We start from the raw sequence: 18,034 nt of genomic DNA, 5'->3' as shown, positions 1-18,034 counted from the left end.
TGAAGAGATGATCTGGAATTCACCCAAAATCTATGGTTTAATGTGAACAGTTATCATACAACACTATACATGTTTGGCATCATTTGAAATGTCTCAGTGCGACCAAAGATGTTAAGCATGTTGTGAACTAGAAGAAGAATGAGGACATGAATGAAAGCATCTAGAAAAGGAGTTAAAGGTGGATATATGAGAGGCTACGATGGCATACAAAATAAAGCTGGAAAAGGCTTTTAAAAGTAATAATACAAAACCGTTATGGAACACCATGAAGGGCAAGTCTCGATTGTCAAAGACACAAATAGCATTAGTTTATGTATTAAATGATCATTTTAAAAAACCTCCAGGAAATGATAGGCTGGCTTATTCAAACTGCTACCCAGGCTCAATGCACGGGGCAAAAAAACTGAACTCATATATGGAATGAAGTGACCCAGACACAGTGCTTGAAACAAGGCAGGTTTTATTCAATCTCTTTCATGGGTCTACATGGTCTGATGGCTTTCAGAGCCAGCTTCCTCGAGGTAGAACTGTTGGGCAGTATGGAAATCTTGGCACATGGAATGACTGAGGTGCTCTGTCTGGTTGCTCCGTAGTCGGGCGTGGGCCTGCGCAGAAACGGAAAAACAGTGTTTGAGCATGCCAGGTACACTGTGGGCTACACATTGCTATTCATGAGTTCACACTTACAAATAATCAGAGAGTAAATAGTATGCGTAGTAATATGCGTATTTGGCGTGCTGTCCGAGGAGAGGGCTCTGAGCTCGGTATTTTGGCCCGAACCCAGAGTACTCCCCCCGTATTCTGGTTAGGAAGTAACCAGGCAAGTGTGAGGAGACGGGGTGGTGGAGGGATGCTGTAAAACGGTCGAGGAATATGGGTGAGTCGACTGTGTCTACATATATATGCTTTCACTCATGCTGATTGGGTAGATATGTCGATTACTGATTGCTAACAGCTGGATGAAATGAAGTGATGTGTTGTACTGGGCATGTTTCTTTATGACAAGTGAGTTTACTATCTTTTGTCAATGAGAGAAATGTTGTTCCTTGAAATTTGCGAATCGAAAGATTGGTGAATGAATTAATGGTAACATTAAAGCCATTGGTTTATATAATATACAGTGCCCTCCACAATTATTGGCACCCTTAGTAATTATGAGCAAAGGCGGCTGTGAAAATAAATCTGCATTGTTTATCCTTTTGATCTTTCATTAAAAAAAATCACAAAATTATAACGTTTCATTGAAGGAAAAGAATTGAAAGTGGGGGGAAAATCACATTATGAAATAAATGTTTTCCTCCAAAACACATTGGCCACAATTATTGGCACCTTTTTATTCAAAACATTTTGCAACCTCCTTTTGCCAAGATAACAGCTCTGACTCTTCTTCTATAATGCCTGATGAGTTTGGAGAACACCTGAGAAGAGATCAGAGATCATTCCTTCATACAGAATCTCTCCAGATCCTTCAGATTCCCAGCTCCATGTTGATGCTTCTTCTCTTCAGTTCACTCCACTCATTTTCTGGAGGTTCAGGTCAGGGAACTGGGACGGCCATAGCAGAAGTTTTGGATCATTGTCCCGATGGAAGATCCAATCATGGCCCATTATTGGATTTCTAGCAGAAGCGGTCAGGTTTTGATTTTTTATCTGTTGGTATTTGCTAGAATCCATGATACCATGTATCTGAACAAGATGTCCATGACCTCCAGCAGAAAAACAGGCCCACAACATTAAAGATCCAGCTGTATATTTAACCGTGGACATGGGGTACTTTTTATCCATGTGTGCACCAAACCCATCTGGTGAGTTTGCTGCAAAAAGCATTTGACCACAGAAGCCAGTCCCATTTGAAGTTCCAGACGTGTCTGACAACTGAATATACTGGAGATTGTTTCTGGATGAGAGCAGAGGATTTTTCTTGAAACCCTCCTGAACAACTTGTGGGGATGTTGGTGCTGTTTGATAATTGAGACTCAAGACTCAACTAACCTCTGCAATTCTCCAGCTGTGATCCTTGGAGAGTCTTTGGCCACTCAAACTGTCCTCCTCACTGCACATTAGGACGATTTAGACACACGTCCTCTTCCAAGCAGATTTGTAACATCTTTAGTTGATTGGAATGTCTTAATTATTGCCCTGATAGTGGAAATGGGGATTTTCAAAGCTTTAGCTATTTTCTTACAGCCACTTTCTATTTTGTGACGCTCAACAATCTTTTGCTGCACATCAGAACTATATTCTTTGTATTTTCTCATTGTGATGAATGATTATGGGAATTTGGCCTTTGTGTTTCCTCATGTTTATACTCCCGTGGAACAGGAATGTTACGTTACAGAGGGGTCGGACACAGAGATTGACAGGTAAATGATGTTTATTGGAACTAGTGAGCATGAACAGCAGTGCAGGAGTGATGATATATAGAGGTGATATATAGATATATAGAGATGATATATAGATATATAGAGTAATGATATATATGATGTTTGTTGAGATGAGTAGAGATAGTTACAGTCCTTTCTGTTTTCAGATGAATGAGTCATTGGAATAACTGGAGCTGGGGATCGCTGGAGACAAAGCAGCACTCACACACTGGGAGAACAGGAAACACTGGAGACAGGTAAGTAGAGAGCGGTGAGTCCTTGAGGTAAGCATACATGTAAGTATCTGCAAACAAGACCGGACATGGAGTGCTGTGTGTGAGTGCTCTTTGTAGTGGTGCTGATGAGTGCATTGACGAGGTGCAGGTGGCGGTAATCAGTATTCTGGTGATTGAGTGCGCTGTGATTGGTGGAAGGTGGAGCCTGACGTGTCTGTGACAAGGAAGTCATGGCTGGACAATTTCATGTTCATGATCACCCTGGTGTGCTAAAAAATGTAAATATGAATGGGAATATACTTCAGAGATATTTTACTCATAGAATTTCTAGGGGTGCCAATAATTGTGCCCAACGTGTATTGGAGAAAAACATTTATTTCATCATTTGAGTTTTCCCCCACTTTCAATTGTTTTACTTCAATGAAAGATTAGAATTTTGTACATTTTTTTGAATGAAAGATCAAAATGATAAACGATGCAGATTTATTTTCACAGCCACCTTTGCTCATATTTACTAAGGGTGCCAATAATTGTGGAGGGCACTGTATATGCAGCTTGAAGGTGGATGTACAGTAAAGTTTAAACAAGTTTAGTAGTTGCATACTCATTTGTATGCAGTGTTTATTTTCAAGATCTCAGTAATGGTCAGATGTTGTGCATAATGGTATTAACCATATTACGGGTGGACTGGACTCTTATTTTAGGAAAAATTCAAAATGAATAAGATCAATAAATGCAGTTTTTAAAGTATTTTAATAAAACAAGTTTTCACAGCATTATTCACAGCATTAAACTGAGGATACATCTCAGGTTTGAAGACATGTCTGCAGACTTTGATTTTCTTGTACATCCACCTCAAAATATGTCCAGGTAATGGAGGTTAATTCATAAACAGAGTAAAAAAAACAAAAAACAAGCAAAATTCATACACAGTAGTGAGCAGTACAAACAATTTTCACAGCGATGTTACAGGAGGCAGCGAGAAATAGTCAGTATTTTATGAATAGGTATTAGTTGTATGTTTGTCTATGTGGGAAAATATTAATGGAAGTCATGCCTCACTGTTTTTGTAGGAGTTCTGTAAGGCTCTGTTATGTGGGTTTGTCGCCATCACGTCAAAAGAAAGGAGAGATGGATATCATTGTGAATGCTTCGTTATCTCTAATGTGTGCATCGGCTGGAGTTTGAATTCGATGAATCTTCACATGAGGTTGTGAAGAGCTGTGTGTTTTACAGTAGTGTGAAAATGTAAAAAGCTGTGTGTTTTACAGTAGTGGCTGATAAATGTGTTTGTTTTGGAAGTTACATTAAAAATGCAGGTGGCTCAGAAATCTGAGGGGGCACAACAGGTGCTGTTTGAATGGGCATGATGCTTCTGTGTATGGATCCAATGCATGGCGAGATGCATCTCACTAGCTGCGTCTATATGAGCACCTTTAGTTTGATTTAATCCTGAATAATTCCAATTGATGATTTATGATTAATCAGTAGGCTATCTAAAAGCAGCAGCTATGAAACATGCGTTATATTTTAAGCATTTGAATTGTCACGTTATGCATGCAAAATTAGGAAACGCGAATGTTAACTGTATTTGCAGCCACGTTTCAAACACATTGATCAATATTTTTGCAACATGTGCGCTGATTTCTCTCCACGTTCTAAACTGTTGTGCAAGTCACATCGACAATAAACACAAGCTCTTATGAGCCCCATCCAGAGCATTTACATTAAATGTGATTAATAGTCAATAATTTCACATGCTTCCGTGTCAAATTAATTGTTATTATATTTGTTGAAGGAAGCTTCAACAACATGTGTGCCAAGACATTTTAGATGTTTTTCAGCCATGTTCGGAATAAAGATGGTAACCCAATATACATACAGTTAGGGTGATATTAAATGACTTAAACCGTGATATAAGATTTTGGATATATTGCCCATCTCTAAGTCGTTTATTCCCTGTGCGACTTCTTGCAAAGGCATGTCCAAACCTCTCTTGCGTTCGTTTAGTCACACCACAAGGTGTCACTGTGGCCTCAAAACTTCAGCACTGCCGCTCTGATGACATGTCAAGCATAGCGGCACCATCTTGAAAATTGATTGCATTTAGATGCAACCGATGTAGTGACAGTTTTCACCAGAGACATCACTGCAATAGATGAACAAAACTTACATGACAATTTGCTTCTGAGCCCAGAACCTGTTGTTCCACACACACACACAACAAAACAAAAACAAAAAACAAACAAACACAAACTTTTCTGAACTCATTGCACATTTCTGTGATGAAATCATACACTCAGAAGTGAAGTTGCTCCAGTTTGAGATGGGTCATGATGTCAGTGGAGTGTTCAGGGATTTTGGCAGGAATTTTATGATCAATCCACACTGGGGAACAATTTTAAAGTTGCCTTTCTTCAGCATGATTTAGGGAAAGAAAAGTGGGGAAGTGTTGCCCAAATAATTCAGTTTGGCTGGAAGAAAGAGAAATATCTCCCAATCAAACTTAAAAAGTGATCTGTAAAAGTGACTGTAAAAAGTGAACTTTTTGAAGTATGTCTCAGAAAATGAGTGTGTCATGTTAGAGAGCAGCTGAACAGACTAATGTAGTGCGGACCAGGAGGAATTGATCGAGATATTAGACAAGTACAGTTGTAGGAGAGTTCCAACAGAAGAAAACAAGTAAATTTTGCAAGAATGGCACACAAGACTCTCATTCAAGAGCCTGTTTGTGTTCTTGAACAGCAGACGAGCATTGTACCTCTGAGGAAACTGAAGATGTGTATTGTGCACTACCACCTACAGTGAGGAAAACTGTGATCTCTCAAATTCCCTGAGGACGTAATCCTTGTGTCTGTGTGTAGTCTGTGTGCTATAAATAAACGCACAGAAGCTTTACACTACCCCATAGACTTATGGGAAGATGTAGTCCCAAACCCATACATCACCCTGTTACATCATTATCTCTAGTGTGGATGAATGGTGCCTACATCTGACATTACACACTGACCTTGATCAATAATATTTGGGAGACTGTTTTTGGAAATGGCAAATGTTCCAGGAAACCAGACCTTCTCTTTACTTCCCCTCCCAAAGGTATGTATTTTATTTATGTTAAGTGAGATTATGTAGCCTACAAGCTGTTTTATTGACATCTTTCCCCTGTTGAAACACTCATTTACGATTAGACAATTCATTTCAGTAAGTTTGTATTATTCAACATACCTTCTGATGTTGACTCATATACATTTTGAGCTGTAACTAGTAGTAAAGAGGAGATGAGATGATCAGTCCCAAACCCATACCCTGCTCCTGGAGGCCCACTGCCCTGCAAAGTTTATATCCAACCTGCTTTAGCTTGTGAAGCAATCCTGAAGAGCTTGCTCATTAATAGTCCAGAAACGTTTTTTGGAAATGAGCAATGTTCCAGGAAACCAGACCTTCTTAACTTCCCCACCCAAAGGTATGTATTTTATTTATGTTAAGTCAGATTGTGTAGCCTACACGCTGTTTTATTGACGTCTTTCCCCTGTTGAAACACTCATTTACGCTTACATGAGACATAATTCATTTCATAATTGATAAGTTGTACTGTATTATTCAACATACCTTCTGATGTTCACTCATATTTATTTTGAGCTGTAACTAATAGTAAAGAGAAGATGAGATGATCGGTTCACGTGTGCTTGATCCGTGCTACAGCGATCTCTCACACTATATTAAAGACAGCCAACATGACATTTATTGTTTGAATTTCATCATAAATTCAAATACAAATATTTAGTGAATTTGTTCACGTTGCAGATCAACAGACCTAAAAGATTTTAGATTTAAGAAACCGTATCATTACCTATTAAAATTGAGAAATTAATAATGTCAATCCAGAGCTAGTCCACACAGCTGATAAGTTTAACTGTTTTAGCTTATCCATGTTGTATGCATGAAATAGAAGCTGAACACGGTCAAAACATGACAAAACACAGATTTCGTCCCTCCAAAACCTTTACGGCCCAAAATTGAAAATAGCCGTTTCAGTCAAAACTTTTCCACAGCCGAAATATCGGTGCATCCCTATTTAGAATTACTTTAAAGGTAATATATGTAAGATTTTTCATGTATTAATAACTTTTTTTATTGCCAGTGTGTGAACGGCTTGTAGTGTCAGGTCTAGTCCTTTCAGTGTTTTTAAGTATGTCTGGGAGTGATTTGGAAGAATGCTAAAATAGTGTGAACTCTGATGGATAAAACAAATAACTAAATCTTGTCCATCATCATAATATCTGAGATGTAAAGGGAGAAATGCTCTCATCTTTCAGGCATCTATATAATTATTGCTTGTATACAGCTACAAACAATTAGATTAAATTAACATTGTTTTAACCAAGAATCCAGCTACTTATTCATTTGTTAGTTTTTGATGCATGAACCTCCCCTTAAAATAATACAATGCTTCCTCAAGTCCTTTAAGAAATAAATGTAGCTTTTCATCACTCACCAATGGATCCTCTGCAGTGAATGTGTCACAGTTCCCTCTGTTCCCGGACTCCATTTCCCATGATCCTCCTGTTTCCACACCTGCACTCACTTCCTCGTCATCTCCCCATCAGTACTCATCACCTGCACCTGGACTTCATCATCTGCACACCCTTTATAATGGACTCACTCCCTGCACTCCTTGTCTGTTCTTATTGTTAGCCTAACGTGTATGTGTTGTATCGTTACCAACACGTAACAGAATGACAGACCTCACTGCTGGACATCCACAAGTTTTTACAATGGGTATATTCCTCGTTCCCGTGCCCTCAAGAAACCGCATGCACAGGCACACAGCGGAGGACCTTTCCGGGCTTTCAGGCAGGACGGCCACCCCCTGGAGAAGTATGTGGAGGAATTCACCGAGCTGTCTTGCAAGGTGAGCTGGCCAGATGTCATTTTGAATTCCTGTTTTCTGAGGGGTCTGGACGAGGATACGATTCGCTATATTGAACCTGAATGCCTCTTTTCCCTAGTCGAGTCTATTAATCTGATTCTCTTTCTTAATGGTTCCAAGTTCGAAATTGAAGAGGTTCAAATGAAGTCGCATTCTCCTCGTCCAGTCCTCTCAGAGACACAGGCGGCCTGGCCAGTTCACCAGCCGCCGATTTCCTCCACCTACCGCTCCAGTGGGCATTCCCTTATGGCCCTATCTATCAGTCTAAGCCGCCAAAGAAGAGGTCTAACGCGAGTCGCAGACGGCATAAGTCGGCCGCTGCCTTACCTGAGTCTTCTTTTAAGCCTTCCACGAGCCGCCAAAGGAGGACGGATGGCTAATAGACTTTTGGGCAGAACCAGTCCTTCCAGCCTTCCACAAGCCCGCTCTAATTCTCCTCGAGCCAGATCCTATTCTTCACGGACCTGCTCCAGGCTTCCACGAGTCCCCTCCAGCTGCCGACGAGTCCCCTCTCGGCCTTTGAGCCCTCTCCAGCCCTCCAACGAGTTCCAGCCCACAGGCCCCTTTCTACCACCACGGATTTCCCCAATAATTTTTTTTTTTTGTTGGGGGGGGCGGCATATACCCATGGGTAGGGAACTCCTGGGCGGGGTTTTGGCCTCTGACCTGCCCTGGCCGCCCACGGCCTCTGACCCGCCATGGCTGCCTGAACTCCTAGATCCGCCCTGGAGACCTCCTTTCCTGTCCGCTCCTCTCCCTGCACCCACCCCTCCTCGCCGGTTGTTCCATCAATGGCGCAAGGCCGCGCCTACCGGGAGGGTGAGGTACTGTCACAGTTCCCTCTGTTCCCGGACTCCATTTCCCATGATCCTCCTGTTTCCACACCTGCACTCACTTCCTCGTCATCTCCCTATCAACACTCATCACCTGCATCTGGACTTCATCATCTGCACACCCTTTATAATGGACTCACTCCCTGCACTCCTTGTCTGTTCTTATTGTTAGTCTAACGTGTATGTGTTGTATCCCTTTCGTTGTAATAAATACCCTTTATTGTGCATCTCCGTCTATGCCTCATCTCTACTGCAACCAACACGTAACAGAATGACAGCTGATGAAAAAAAACATCACAATAATCCACAAGAAATCGTCATGGCTCCAGTCCAATTAACATTTTGTGAAGTGAAAACTGTGTTTGTAATAAACAAATCCATCATTCAGAAGTTTTAAATTTAAACAGTCGCTTCTGGATAACATTACGAGCCCATAATAATGCTTCCTCCAGTGAAAAAGAAAATCCACCAACATATCGGTTTAGATCTGCTTTGGACTCATTTCGCTGGTAAACTGTGCGTCATCTGTACACATTTCTCTCCTGATTGATTTTTTTTTTTTTTTTTTCACTGGTGAAAGCAATATTACAGACTCCTATTTTAGCTGGAAGCAATGGTCTGAAGAAACAAAGTCTTGATGATCTAGATGGACGTTGTTGATCATTTGTCACGGTTGAAGATCCGCAGTCTCGTTCTGTGGTCTGTGTTTATGTTGTGCTGTCACGTTAATTGTTTCATGTGGGCGTCGCCGCTGATTGCTGATCAGCGGCAGCTGTGTTCAATCTGGACTGCCTATTTATTTCCTTGTCTTTCGTCTCGTGTTTGTCAGATCGTTGTTGGAGTTCCCTGTTCTGTTTTCTGGTTTCCTCGTGTGTGCTTCCGTTTGGAGTTGTTGGATTACTGTTTCATCGTTGGATTCTTCACTTCTGATTTCACTCCCACGGACTTCACCACGACCATCTTACCGCGGCCCACCAAAGTCCCTGTGTCGCCGCTCTCCTGCTGTCTGTGTGTTTGTCATCTGACTTTCTGGCGTGAAGCTCAAATAAATGAGATATTTTGACTTGCACTTGCATCCCTCTTTATTTCCCGTGACATCATTGCGTTGTGTGTCATACTGAATCAGAATAAAGATGTTCTTCCCAAGTTTCTGGCTGCAAATCAAGGTAATTTAAAGTTTTCCATTGTATTACAGCATTTATATTTATTGATATTTATTTATCAGCAACAATACCCAATAATTCATTCATATCACAATAGTATAAATACAGTAAACTGTTCTGCACAGTTCTTCTTTCTATTTAATAGGACTGCACAATATGACTTAATACATTGCAATTAATTCGCCATATTGCTATTTAAACTGCAATATTGTAAATACTGCAATATTTTAGGCACTTGTGTAAAAATGCTGTAAAGTGAGGATGGTTTAAAAAATAATGTCATAGATTTTTATCAATTAACTTCTATTAATTAAATCAATATTTGTCATGACCACCCTTTGTTTTTTAAAACAGCTTTTGTCCAGGTACACTTGCACACAGTTTTTCAGATAGATTTGCAGGAAGGTTTCTTCAAGTGTCTTGGAAATGTTGCTGCAGTTCTTCTGAATTTAATCTGTCTCAGTTTTTTCTGTTCCTTCATGTAATCACAGACTCAATGATGGTTTTATCATGTCAGGATACTTTCTAGATCAGGACGAGCAGCATGAACCACTGAACAAAGAAACTCCAACAATTCTGACATTTACAGTAATGATGTAATTCATCTGGACTGATTTCAGACTTCAGCTTACAGTTTTACTTCTTTCATTTAATATATTTCTGAGTTATCTGGATTGAACTGATGATGATTGACTCGATCCTTGTTTTTATCTTTTCTCAGAGTTGTCAGAGCATCAGGTCTGTAAATTAAGTTCAGGAGGAGGTTTATTTAAAGTAAACTGGATTAGATTAGAATAATTGTGCTCATACTTTCACTGATCAAGAGTTTACAGTATGATCACATGATCTGGGTTTATATATATATTTTACATTTATTAATAAAATGGGTAACACTTTATTTCACAGTGCTGCAGTTACACATTACTACATGTACTTACTATAGTAATAACAGTAAATGATGCATAATTACAAGTAACTAACCCTAAACCAAACCCTAACTGTAATTAATAGTACCCAGTACTTCTTTGAGTAATTACAATGTAACTACGGCACTGTAAAATAAAGTGTAATCATAAATTGACATTTATAAATTTTACAGCAAATTACTTTTTTTATTGAATGTTAATTTTTTCAATGAATCCTGCGTGTTACGTTTCAATTCAAAGGTAATTTTGATAGTAATAATAGTATGATTGATGTGACACTACAATAAGAACTGACTGACTGTGATTTCTATCATGATAAAAGCACAGATACACACCGTCACTCATCATGACTCACAAACACACACTGATCTTACTGTCTATATGAGGATTCATTACACACATTTAGTCTGACATGTTATTTCACTGACAGAAGTTCAGCTGTAGTATTAATATGTAATGAAGAGAAAATAAGAGACTCTATAACATCTCACTGTTACTGATTTATCATGAGCTCAAAGCATTATGGGTAGAATCTCTCTACAGTCTATTCTGATTCATCAACACAGTTTCACTGATCCATAATAAATCCTAAACCCAGGATAGAGCGGTTGAGTGAATGTGGTCTGGACTGTGTGGATGAGGATCATTGTGTCTCCAGAGACGCTGTAGAAGGACAGAGTTCCTGCACTGTGATCCACATACACTCCTATTCTACTGCTGATGATGGGCTTTACAGGCAGTTTAGCCTCCATCTTATTGTGATAGAATATATAACTTGAGGAAGAGCAGAATAAACTCCAGGACTGATCATTATATCCAAACACACACTCACAACCCACTCCGATCCTGCTGATGCTCTTATATGACACTGATATATGCACATTAGTCCCACTCCTCTCAATCTCCCAGTAACAGCGTCGATCACACACACTCTCTCTACACAACACCTGAGGATAATAATCAAATCTGTCTGGATGATCAGGATACGACTGCTTTGCGTCAGTGACAGTAATCACTCTGTTCCTCTCACAGATCAGGTGTTTATTCACTGTGTTCAGATCCAGAGTGAACTGATGGGAATCTGATGGAGATAAAACACATTAGAATCAGGAATTATCAATCTCTGAACTTTTAATGTACTGTATTTGAACTCTTCATGTTCAATATATCAGCAGTGTCTCAGTACAGTTTACCAGATATCCTGTACAAATCATCATTTACATGATCAGCTATAAAACTCTTCTGTCATGTTTTCTTTCTCCTTCTACAGGAAGAACATGAACACACTCAGTGAGTTTTTCTGCTTGTTTTCTTAGTGACTTACATTGTAGGAAGTCGTTCCTGGTTCTGGGAACAATGTTGGGGAAAGTGACTGTGGAAATCAACAGACATGAAGAGTGTGATTATCATGTCAAGAGAAAATGATCCCTGCATCCGTTCCCAAGACATTTCTAATATGATCTTCTACATGATATGAGATGATGGAGGATCATTTCAGAGAGCATATGAATCTCCAGGACTTTACCTCTGTCAGAGATCTTCTTGAGCTGCTCTTTGCAGAAATCCTCCAGTTTGTCTCTCAGCTGACAGACAGATTCTCTCACAAAATCAAAAGAGGAGAGAGAACTGAAGGGACTGTCATTTACGCCTGTAGATTCAGGAGGAGCTGAGAGAGACTGGAAACTCTACAGAAAACAGAAATCAAAGCTCATCACCTCCACACTTCAACAAGAGCAGCTCAAATCTGACAGTAGTGCAGGTTATTGGCTGATCTTTAGTAACTCTCCTCAATCCAGCACTTTCACAGCATCAGCTTCATTCTTCTCATGTTCATTATATCATGTTAGAGCTATAAGTTCTAGTGTTTGACAATTACACTATATGTGAACTTTCTAGAAAAACACTTGATGATCAAACATCTGACAATAACACAAATGTAACAGATCAAGTTCATCAATGGAGTCACATGACAGGATTGAGTAGATTTGATCAGGAAAATCAGTTCAAAGGCAATGAGTAGATTGACCATTATTTATATCTTTTGAGCAGTTAGTGGCTCTGAAATTCACAAGGACTCTTAGGACACGATCCCAAGGTCAGGTTTTGTGTTTTAAATACACTGAAGCATTGATAATATAAAGCCTCACTTCCTGTTTGAGGACACTGTCAAATTCATTAATGTTACCAGCGAACAGTTATGAAATTTGTTATAAAAGGATTATCAGATTTTGGTAAACATTACTAAAAAATTTGTAGTAATCCCGTGCGAATTGGCCATGTCTATAATTTGTAGAGTAAAAATTTCCCCGCAAATGACCTACCAGATTTCGCCGAACACTGAGGTCCTGTGATAATATTAGTCCTGTGCAAATCGGCATCTGTGGTTTGGCGGGGTCATATATCATTTTTTCAAGGTTTTTGTTTCCTGCGCACCTTTTTATCCATCTTTCACAAAGAATTGAGTTTGCATTACAGTGTTTTGATAGTATTTTGGGTGCTGGGTCATATAGCTATACACCATTCAATTTGCCTAACCCTAAAACCATCAGAAAAGTGAAAACAAAAAGAATGATTAGTAGCAACATGCGATAAGAAAAATTCTTCTGTTTATGAAATATCATACAGCTAGACCTTTAGCAACAAGAGCTGAACTGCATTTGTAAGTGTGTCTCTTTCAAAAGAAGATGATCAGATGAGACTGATGATTATTTAATAACCGAACACACAGATCAACACTTCAGTCAACGGCTCATTCTGCTCTCATGAAATGTTTCTCTGTGAGTCTCTTGCTCAAGTCCACTATGATCCTGTTCTTCTAGATCTCTCTTACCTGCAGGAAATGGATGTGATCCTGTGTGTGTGAAAGCTGCTCCAGCTCAGCGTCTCTCCTCCTCAGATCATTGATCTCCTGCTCCAGTCGCTCCAGTCGTCCTTCAGCTCGACTCACTGCAGTCTTTTCCTGATCTCTGATCCGCTGTGTGGCCTCAGAGCGGCTTCCCTCAATGGAGCGGATGAGCTCAGTGAAGATCCTCTCACTGTCCTCCACTGCTGTCTGTGCAGAGCGCTGTTAGGACACACATCACAATCACACAGTGGCTTCAGTGAGTCCTGACTGAGACTTCTCAAACTTCTCTTCTTCTCCAGACTCACCTTATGAGACTCCACAGCCTCTCTCAGCTGCTGAAGATCTTTCTCTCTCTGCTGGATCCTCTGCTGGAACGACCTCTGCGTCTCCTTCAGCTGGTGCTAAAGGACAAACCAATGACAGGAGAAACATCACATAAATCATCAAGTAAACAGATATGAATCCAGTATCAGTAAAGTGGTGAGATTGAGTGGTTAAAGATCTTGCACGGTAAGGTTATAGGTTCATTAATAAGTGTCAGCATTATTTCATCAATGCCTAGTTTTATAAGGATGGTTCAACCAGAAATGTAAATTATTTCATTGTTTACTCATCCTCATGTCTTTCCAAACTTGTATGATTTTCTCTTGCATAACACAAAAGAAGATTTTATGAAGAATGTATCAGTTTCTAGAGCCCAAATCAAGTATGGTGACACGTCAATAACATTGTGCATGTCACATGACTAAACATGCCACCATATTTGATTTTGGATTTTTCTTATCGCATCTGAAGACTTAGCCTGCATCTCAATGTGCATACTTTCCATCCTAAATAGTATGTTAGTAATTTTCAATACTATTAGGGCAGATAGGGTAGATAGTATGCACACTGGGATGCAGGGTTAGATTACTCCCCTTGGAGTTTTATGGATTTCTTTTATGCTACCTTAATGTCCTTTTTGATGATTGAAACTTTTGGATCCTATTGACTTTCAATATATGAACAGATGAGATGATTGTTTCCTTAAAATAACTTCTTTAGTGGGGTCCTATTATGCTTGTGTCCATGTTCATCTTTCTTTAGTGTGTAATGTTGCTGTTTGAGCATGAAAAAGCTCTGCAAAGTTACAAAGTCCCAGTGGGAGTTATTCTCTACAAACATGTCACAATATCCCTTATAAATTCCCACCCAAGGCACAGGCTAAGTGCTGTTTGCCATGTCCAAGAGACCCTGTTTTTACCACCCCAATTCTAAACCCCTTTTTCAGCCTTCCTAATACAGACTAACTTGATGATTAAAATGTATTTTTAAAACTATTTCTTGGCAGCCTACATCCTCTATGTTGTACCTCTATGTCATTTTTATAACGACTGCTTTCTGAACCACGCAGTTCAATGCAGGACAGGTGTTGTAAATGAAGTAACAAACAATGGTTTGGGAGGAGCCTATTCATCAGCCATTCATTCTTTCAATCATCATTATAAGCTTATTTAAGTCCCAGCAACAATTCTTCCGGCATCCCTCCACCTTCCCATCACTGTTTATGGTAAGGCGCATTACATTTCCAACACACACTCTAAGTATTAAGGTGCGTTCACGTGGCCTCGTAATTCCTGTAGTTACGAGATTCTAGCTTGTAAAAAGCGTTCATGTCCTCGTAGAGCTCGTAATTACAGCTTGTAAGCTGGGAGTTTTCTGAAAGCTCCCAGATATACCACGTGGCCGCGCTGTACCACCTGACAGCTGTAGATTCATTTAGGCGTTGACAGTGCTGCCATGGAAACGCATAATTCCCAGTTCAAGGACCAAAAGGACGTGAACAGCTCCGAATATAACGTCACGTGTTGTCATTTCAAGATTCCGGTAAATACGAGGTGACGTGAACGCAGCTTTAGCCCAATCACAACAGACTGAGACCAGCTGACCAATCAGAGCAGATTGCAATTTTTGGAAGGCGGGTTTTAAAGAAACAAACTAAAACAGTATTCAGACAGAGGGTGAAAAGAGATATTAAAGGGGTCATGAACTGAGAAATCAAATTTTCATTGAGCTTTTGATATTTAAGCGGTCATCAAACTATAAGAATATCCTGTAAGTTTCAGCACTGAAAACTTCCTTGTTAGTCCAAAAACAGCTTTTATTGTTACCAAGCCCAGCGAATGACTCATTCTGGAATGTGCCTATCTATAGGTGAAAGACCACCTCTGCAGAAGATCAACGCCTACTTCACAATTGCAACTTTGGCAAAAGTTTTGAGAGAGTAATACTGAGCTATTTTAAATGCAAAGATGTTAGCCAATCACAGCAGTGGGCGTTTACACTGACGTCTCAGAGCAGACACGCCCCTTCAAACAGAGCGTTCACATCAGAGGGCTAAAATCAGGGTAGGAAAAATGTCTTTTATTTCTAAATTATGGCAGTTTTTTATGTAAAAATCATACTAACAAGTAAGTGCACCCCAGGCAACATAAAACAATAAAATCAATGCAGTTCATGACCCGTTTATATGTATTCTAGTAGACCCCATAAAGAAAATGATGAACCTGTAAATGATCATAATGGGATGTCTTTAAGTTTATACCTGTTTCTCTGTCCTCTGTGCTGCAGCTGATACAGTGTCGTGGTTTTTATGTTCATCCATACACAGCACACATATACACTTCTGATCAGTGCGGCAGAAAACCTCAAGGATCTTGTCGTGTTTCTGGCAGATCATCTTCTGCAGTCGTCCAGTGGCAACAGTCACTTTATGTGGCTTATGTGAGTGAAATTCCTCATGACGGTCAAAATGAGTCTGACAGTAAGACTCCAGACACATCAGACAGGACTTGACGGCTTTGGGTTTTCTTCCAGTACAGACGTCACACTGCACATCTACAGCTCCAGCATAACAGTCAGCAGAACGTTTTCTCTTCTTCAGTTTCTCCACCACTTCAGCCAGCATGGTGTTTTTAGCTAAAGCAGGTCTTGAACTGAAGGTCTGTCTGCACTGAGGGCAGCTGTAGACTCTCATCTGATCCTCCTGATCCCAGCAGTCTGTAATACAGATCTTACAGTAACTGTGTCCACAGGGAATGGCCACTGGATCCTTCAGGAGATCCAGACACACTGGACACAGGAACTCATTCTGATCCACTGAAATTCTGGCTTCTGCCATTTTACTGCATGAATACAGAGACACAAACACACAACAGCTCAACTACACTTCAGTTTCAGTTTTCCTGAACTCATGTGATTCCTGTTTCCTGGTTCTGTGTTTGAGTGACGTTTGAAAAACAGGTTTCTCTGCAAGTCTAAAGGTCACAGAAAATAATAGTCCACTAGATATGAGTGTCGGAGAGACACTCAAACAATAAAAGTTACTGAGAAGAAAGATAACACCCTTAAAAAGTACAGTAATACTGCATCCTAATTACTTTTACTTTGTGTATAATGAAATCCTTCATGATTAATGCTGTTTGTCTTTTCTTAATAAGATGAATGGACTTTTTCACATTGTTTACATGTTTTCACATTTCAAATTTGGAGTGTCTGATTATCTCATTTTGCAAGTGCATTAGTATGGAGGCATGTAACTGTTCACTTGTGCCAATTATGACAAAACTTTCTGAATTATTGGTATTGATTTCAGATGAACAATCATGATAACTTTATCAGCACTGTGCCGAAACAGAGTAAAAAGTCAAATTTCACAAGAGGTTCAGTCAACACCATAAAATTAGAAACTCGCTCCAGGATGACGAGAACTAACTTACTCCTCCACACACTGCTAAAACAAAGCACACTTGTATGAGATGGTCCAAACTACACAAAGAACTCCTATAATGTTTAGGCAGTTAACCCAAGACAAATGGGTCCAAAGATGGCATATTAATAATCTCATTAGGAAAATCAATTAAGACAATGATAATTCCTACCCAGGACACAGAGCTAAAACAGACCATTATGACTGCTTCCCTCACAGGACTGAAATCCTCACCACTCTCTGAATGGCACAACAATTGAATGGACAACCATTTTTAGGTGTCTCCAGAGATGCTCAATTGGGTTTAAGTCAGGGCTCTGGCTGGGCCATTCAAGAACAGTCACAGAGTTGTTGTGAAGCCACTCCTTCTTTATTTTAGCTGTGTGCTTAGGGTCATTATCTTGTTGGAAGGTAAATCTTCGGCCCAGTCTGAGGTCCTCAGCACTCTGGAGAAGGTTTTTGTCCAGGATATCCCTGTACTTGGCTGCATTCATCTTTTCCTCGATTGCAACCAGTCGTCCTGTCCCTGCAGCTGAAAAACACCCCCACAGCACGATGCTGCCATCACCATGCTTCACTGTTGGGACTGTATTGGACAGGTGATGAGCAGTGCCTGGTTTTCTCCACACATACCGCTTAGAATTAAGGCCAAAAAGTTCTATCTTGGTCTCATCAGACCAGAGAATCTTATTTCTTACCATCTTGGCAAACTCCATGTGGGCTTTCATGTGTTTTGGCTTCCGTCGGGCCACTCTGCCATAAAGCCCCGACTGGTGGAGGGCTGCAGTGATAGTTGACTTTCTACAACTTTCTCCCATCTCCCGACTGCATCTCTGGAGCTCAGCCACAGTGATCTTTGGGTTCTTCTTTACCTCTCTCACCAAGGCTCTTCTCCCCCGATAGCTCAGTTTGGCTGGACAGCCAGCTCTAGGAAGGGTTCTGGTCGTCCCAAACGTCTTCCATTTAAGGATTATGGAGGCCACTGTGCTC

General features: G+C 40.2%; 1 protein-coding gene across 1 annotated transcript; it reads right to left on the bottom strand.

The window, feature by feature from the left end:
- Nucleotides 1-482: 482 nt before the first annotated feature.
- Nucleotides 483-16,534, bottom strand: LOC125244389 (E3 ubiquitin-protein ligase TRIM41-like). The gene is made up of 4 exons (XM_048154478.1): nucleotides 15,881-16,534; nucleotides 13,602-13,697; nucleotides 13,462-13,515; nucleotides 483-605 (listed from the first exon to the last, which is right to left on the bottom strand). Exons 1-4 carry the CDS (start codon nucleotides 16,454-16,456, stop codon nucleotides 483-485), a joined length of 849 nt encoding a protein of 282 aa, XP_048010435.1. The 5' UTR covers nucleotides 16,457-16,534.
- Nucleotides 16,535-18,034: the final 1,500 nt, after the last annotated feature.

The sequence above is a fragment of the Megalobrama amblycephala genome, linkage group LG14, assembly GCF_018812025.1.
Source record: "Megalobrama amblycephala isolate DHTTF-2021 linkage group LG14, ASM1881202v1, whole genome shotgun sequence".
Lineage (NCBI taxonomy): Eukaryota > Metazoa > Chordata > Actinopteri > Cypriniformes > Xenocyprididae > Megalobrama > Megalobrama amblycephala.
The sequence above is the reverse complement of the archived record's forward strand: the minus strand, read 5'-3'. Positions and strand labels throughout refer to the sequence as shown.

What these genes read in the sequence shown, in the direction of transcription:
- LOC125244389 (XM_048154478.1), bottom strand. Translation starts at nt 16,456, where the DNA reads ATGGCAGAAGCCAGAATTTCAGTGGATCAGAATGAGTTCCTGTGTCCA. An exon ending in CACAGAGGACAGAGAAACAG is followed by an intron (nt 13,698 to 15,880) that starts GTATAAACTTAA and finishes TTTGTCCTTTAG; the next exon opens with CACCAGCTGAAGGAGACGCA. An exon ending in AGGCTGTGGAGTCTCATAAG is followed by an intron (nt 13,516 to 13,601) that starts GTGAGTCTGGAG and finishes GTGTCCTAACAG; the next exon opens with CGCTCTGCACAGACAGCAGT.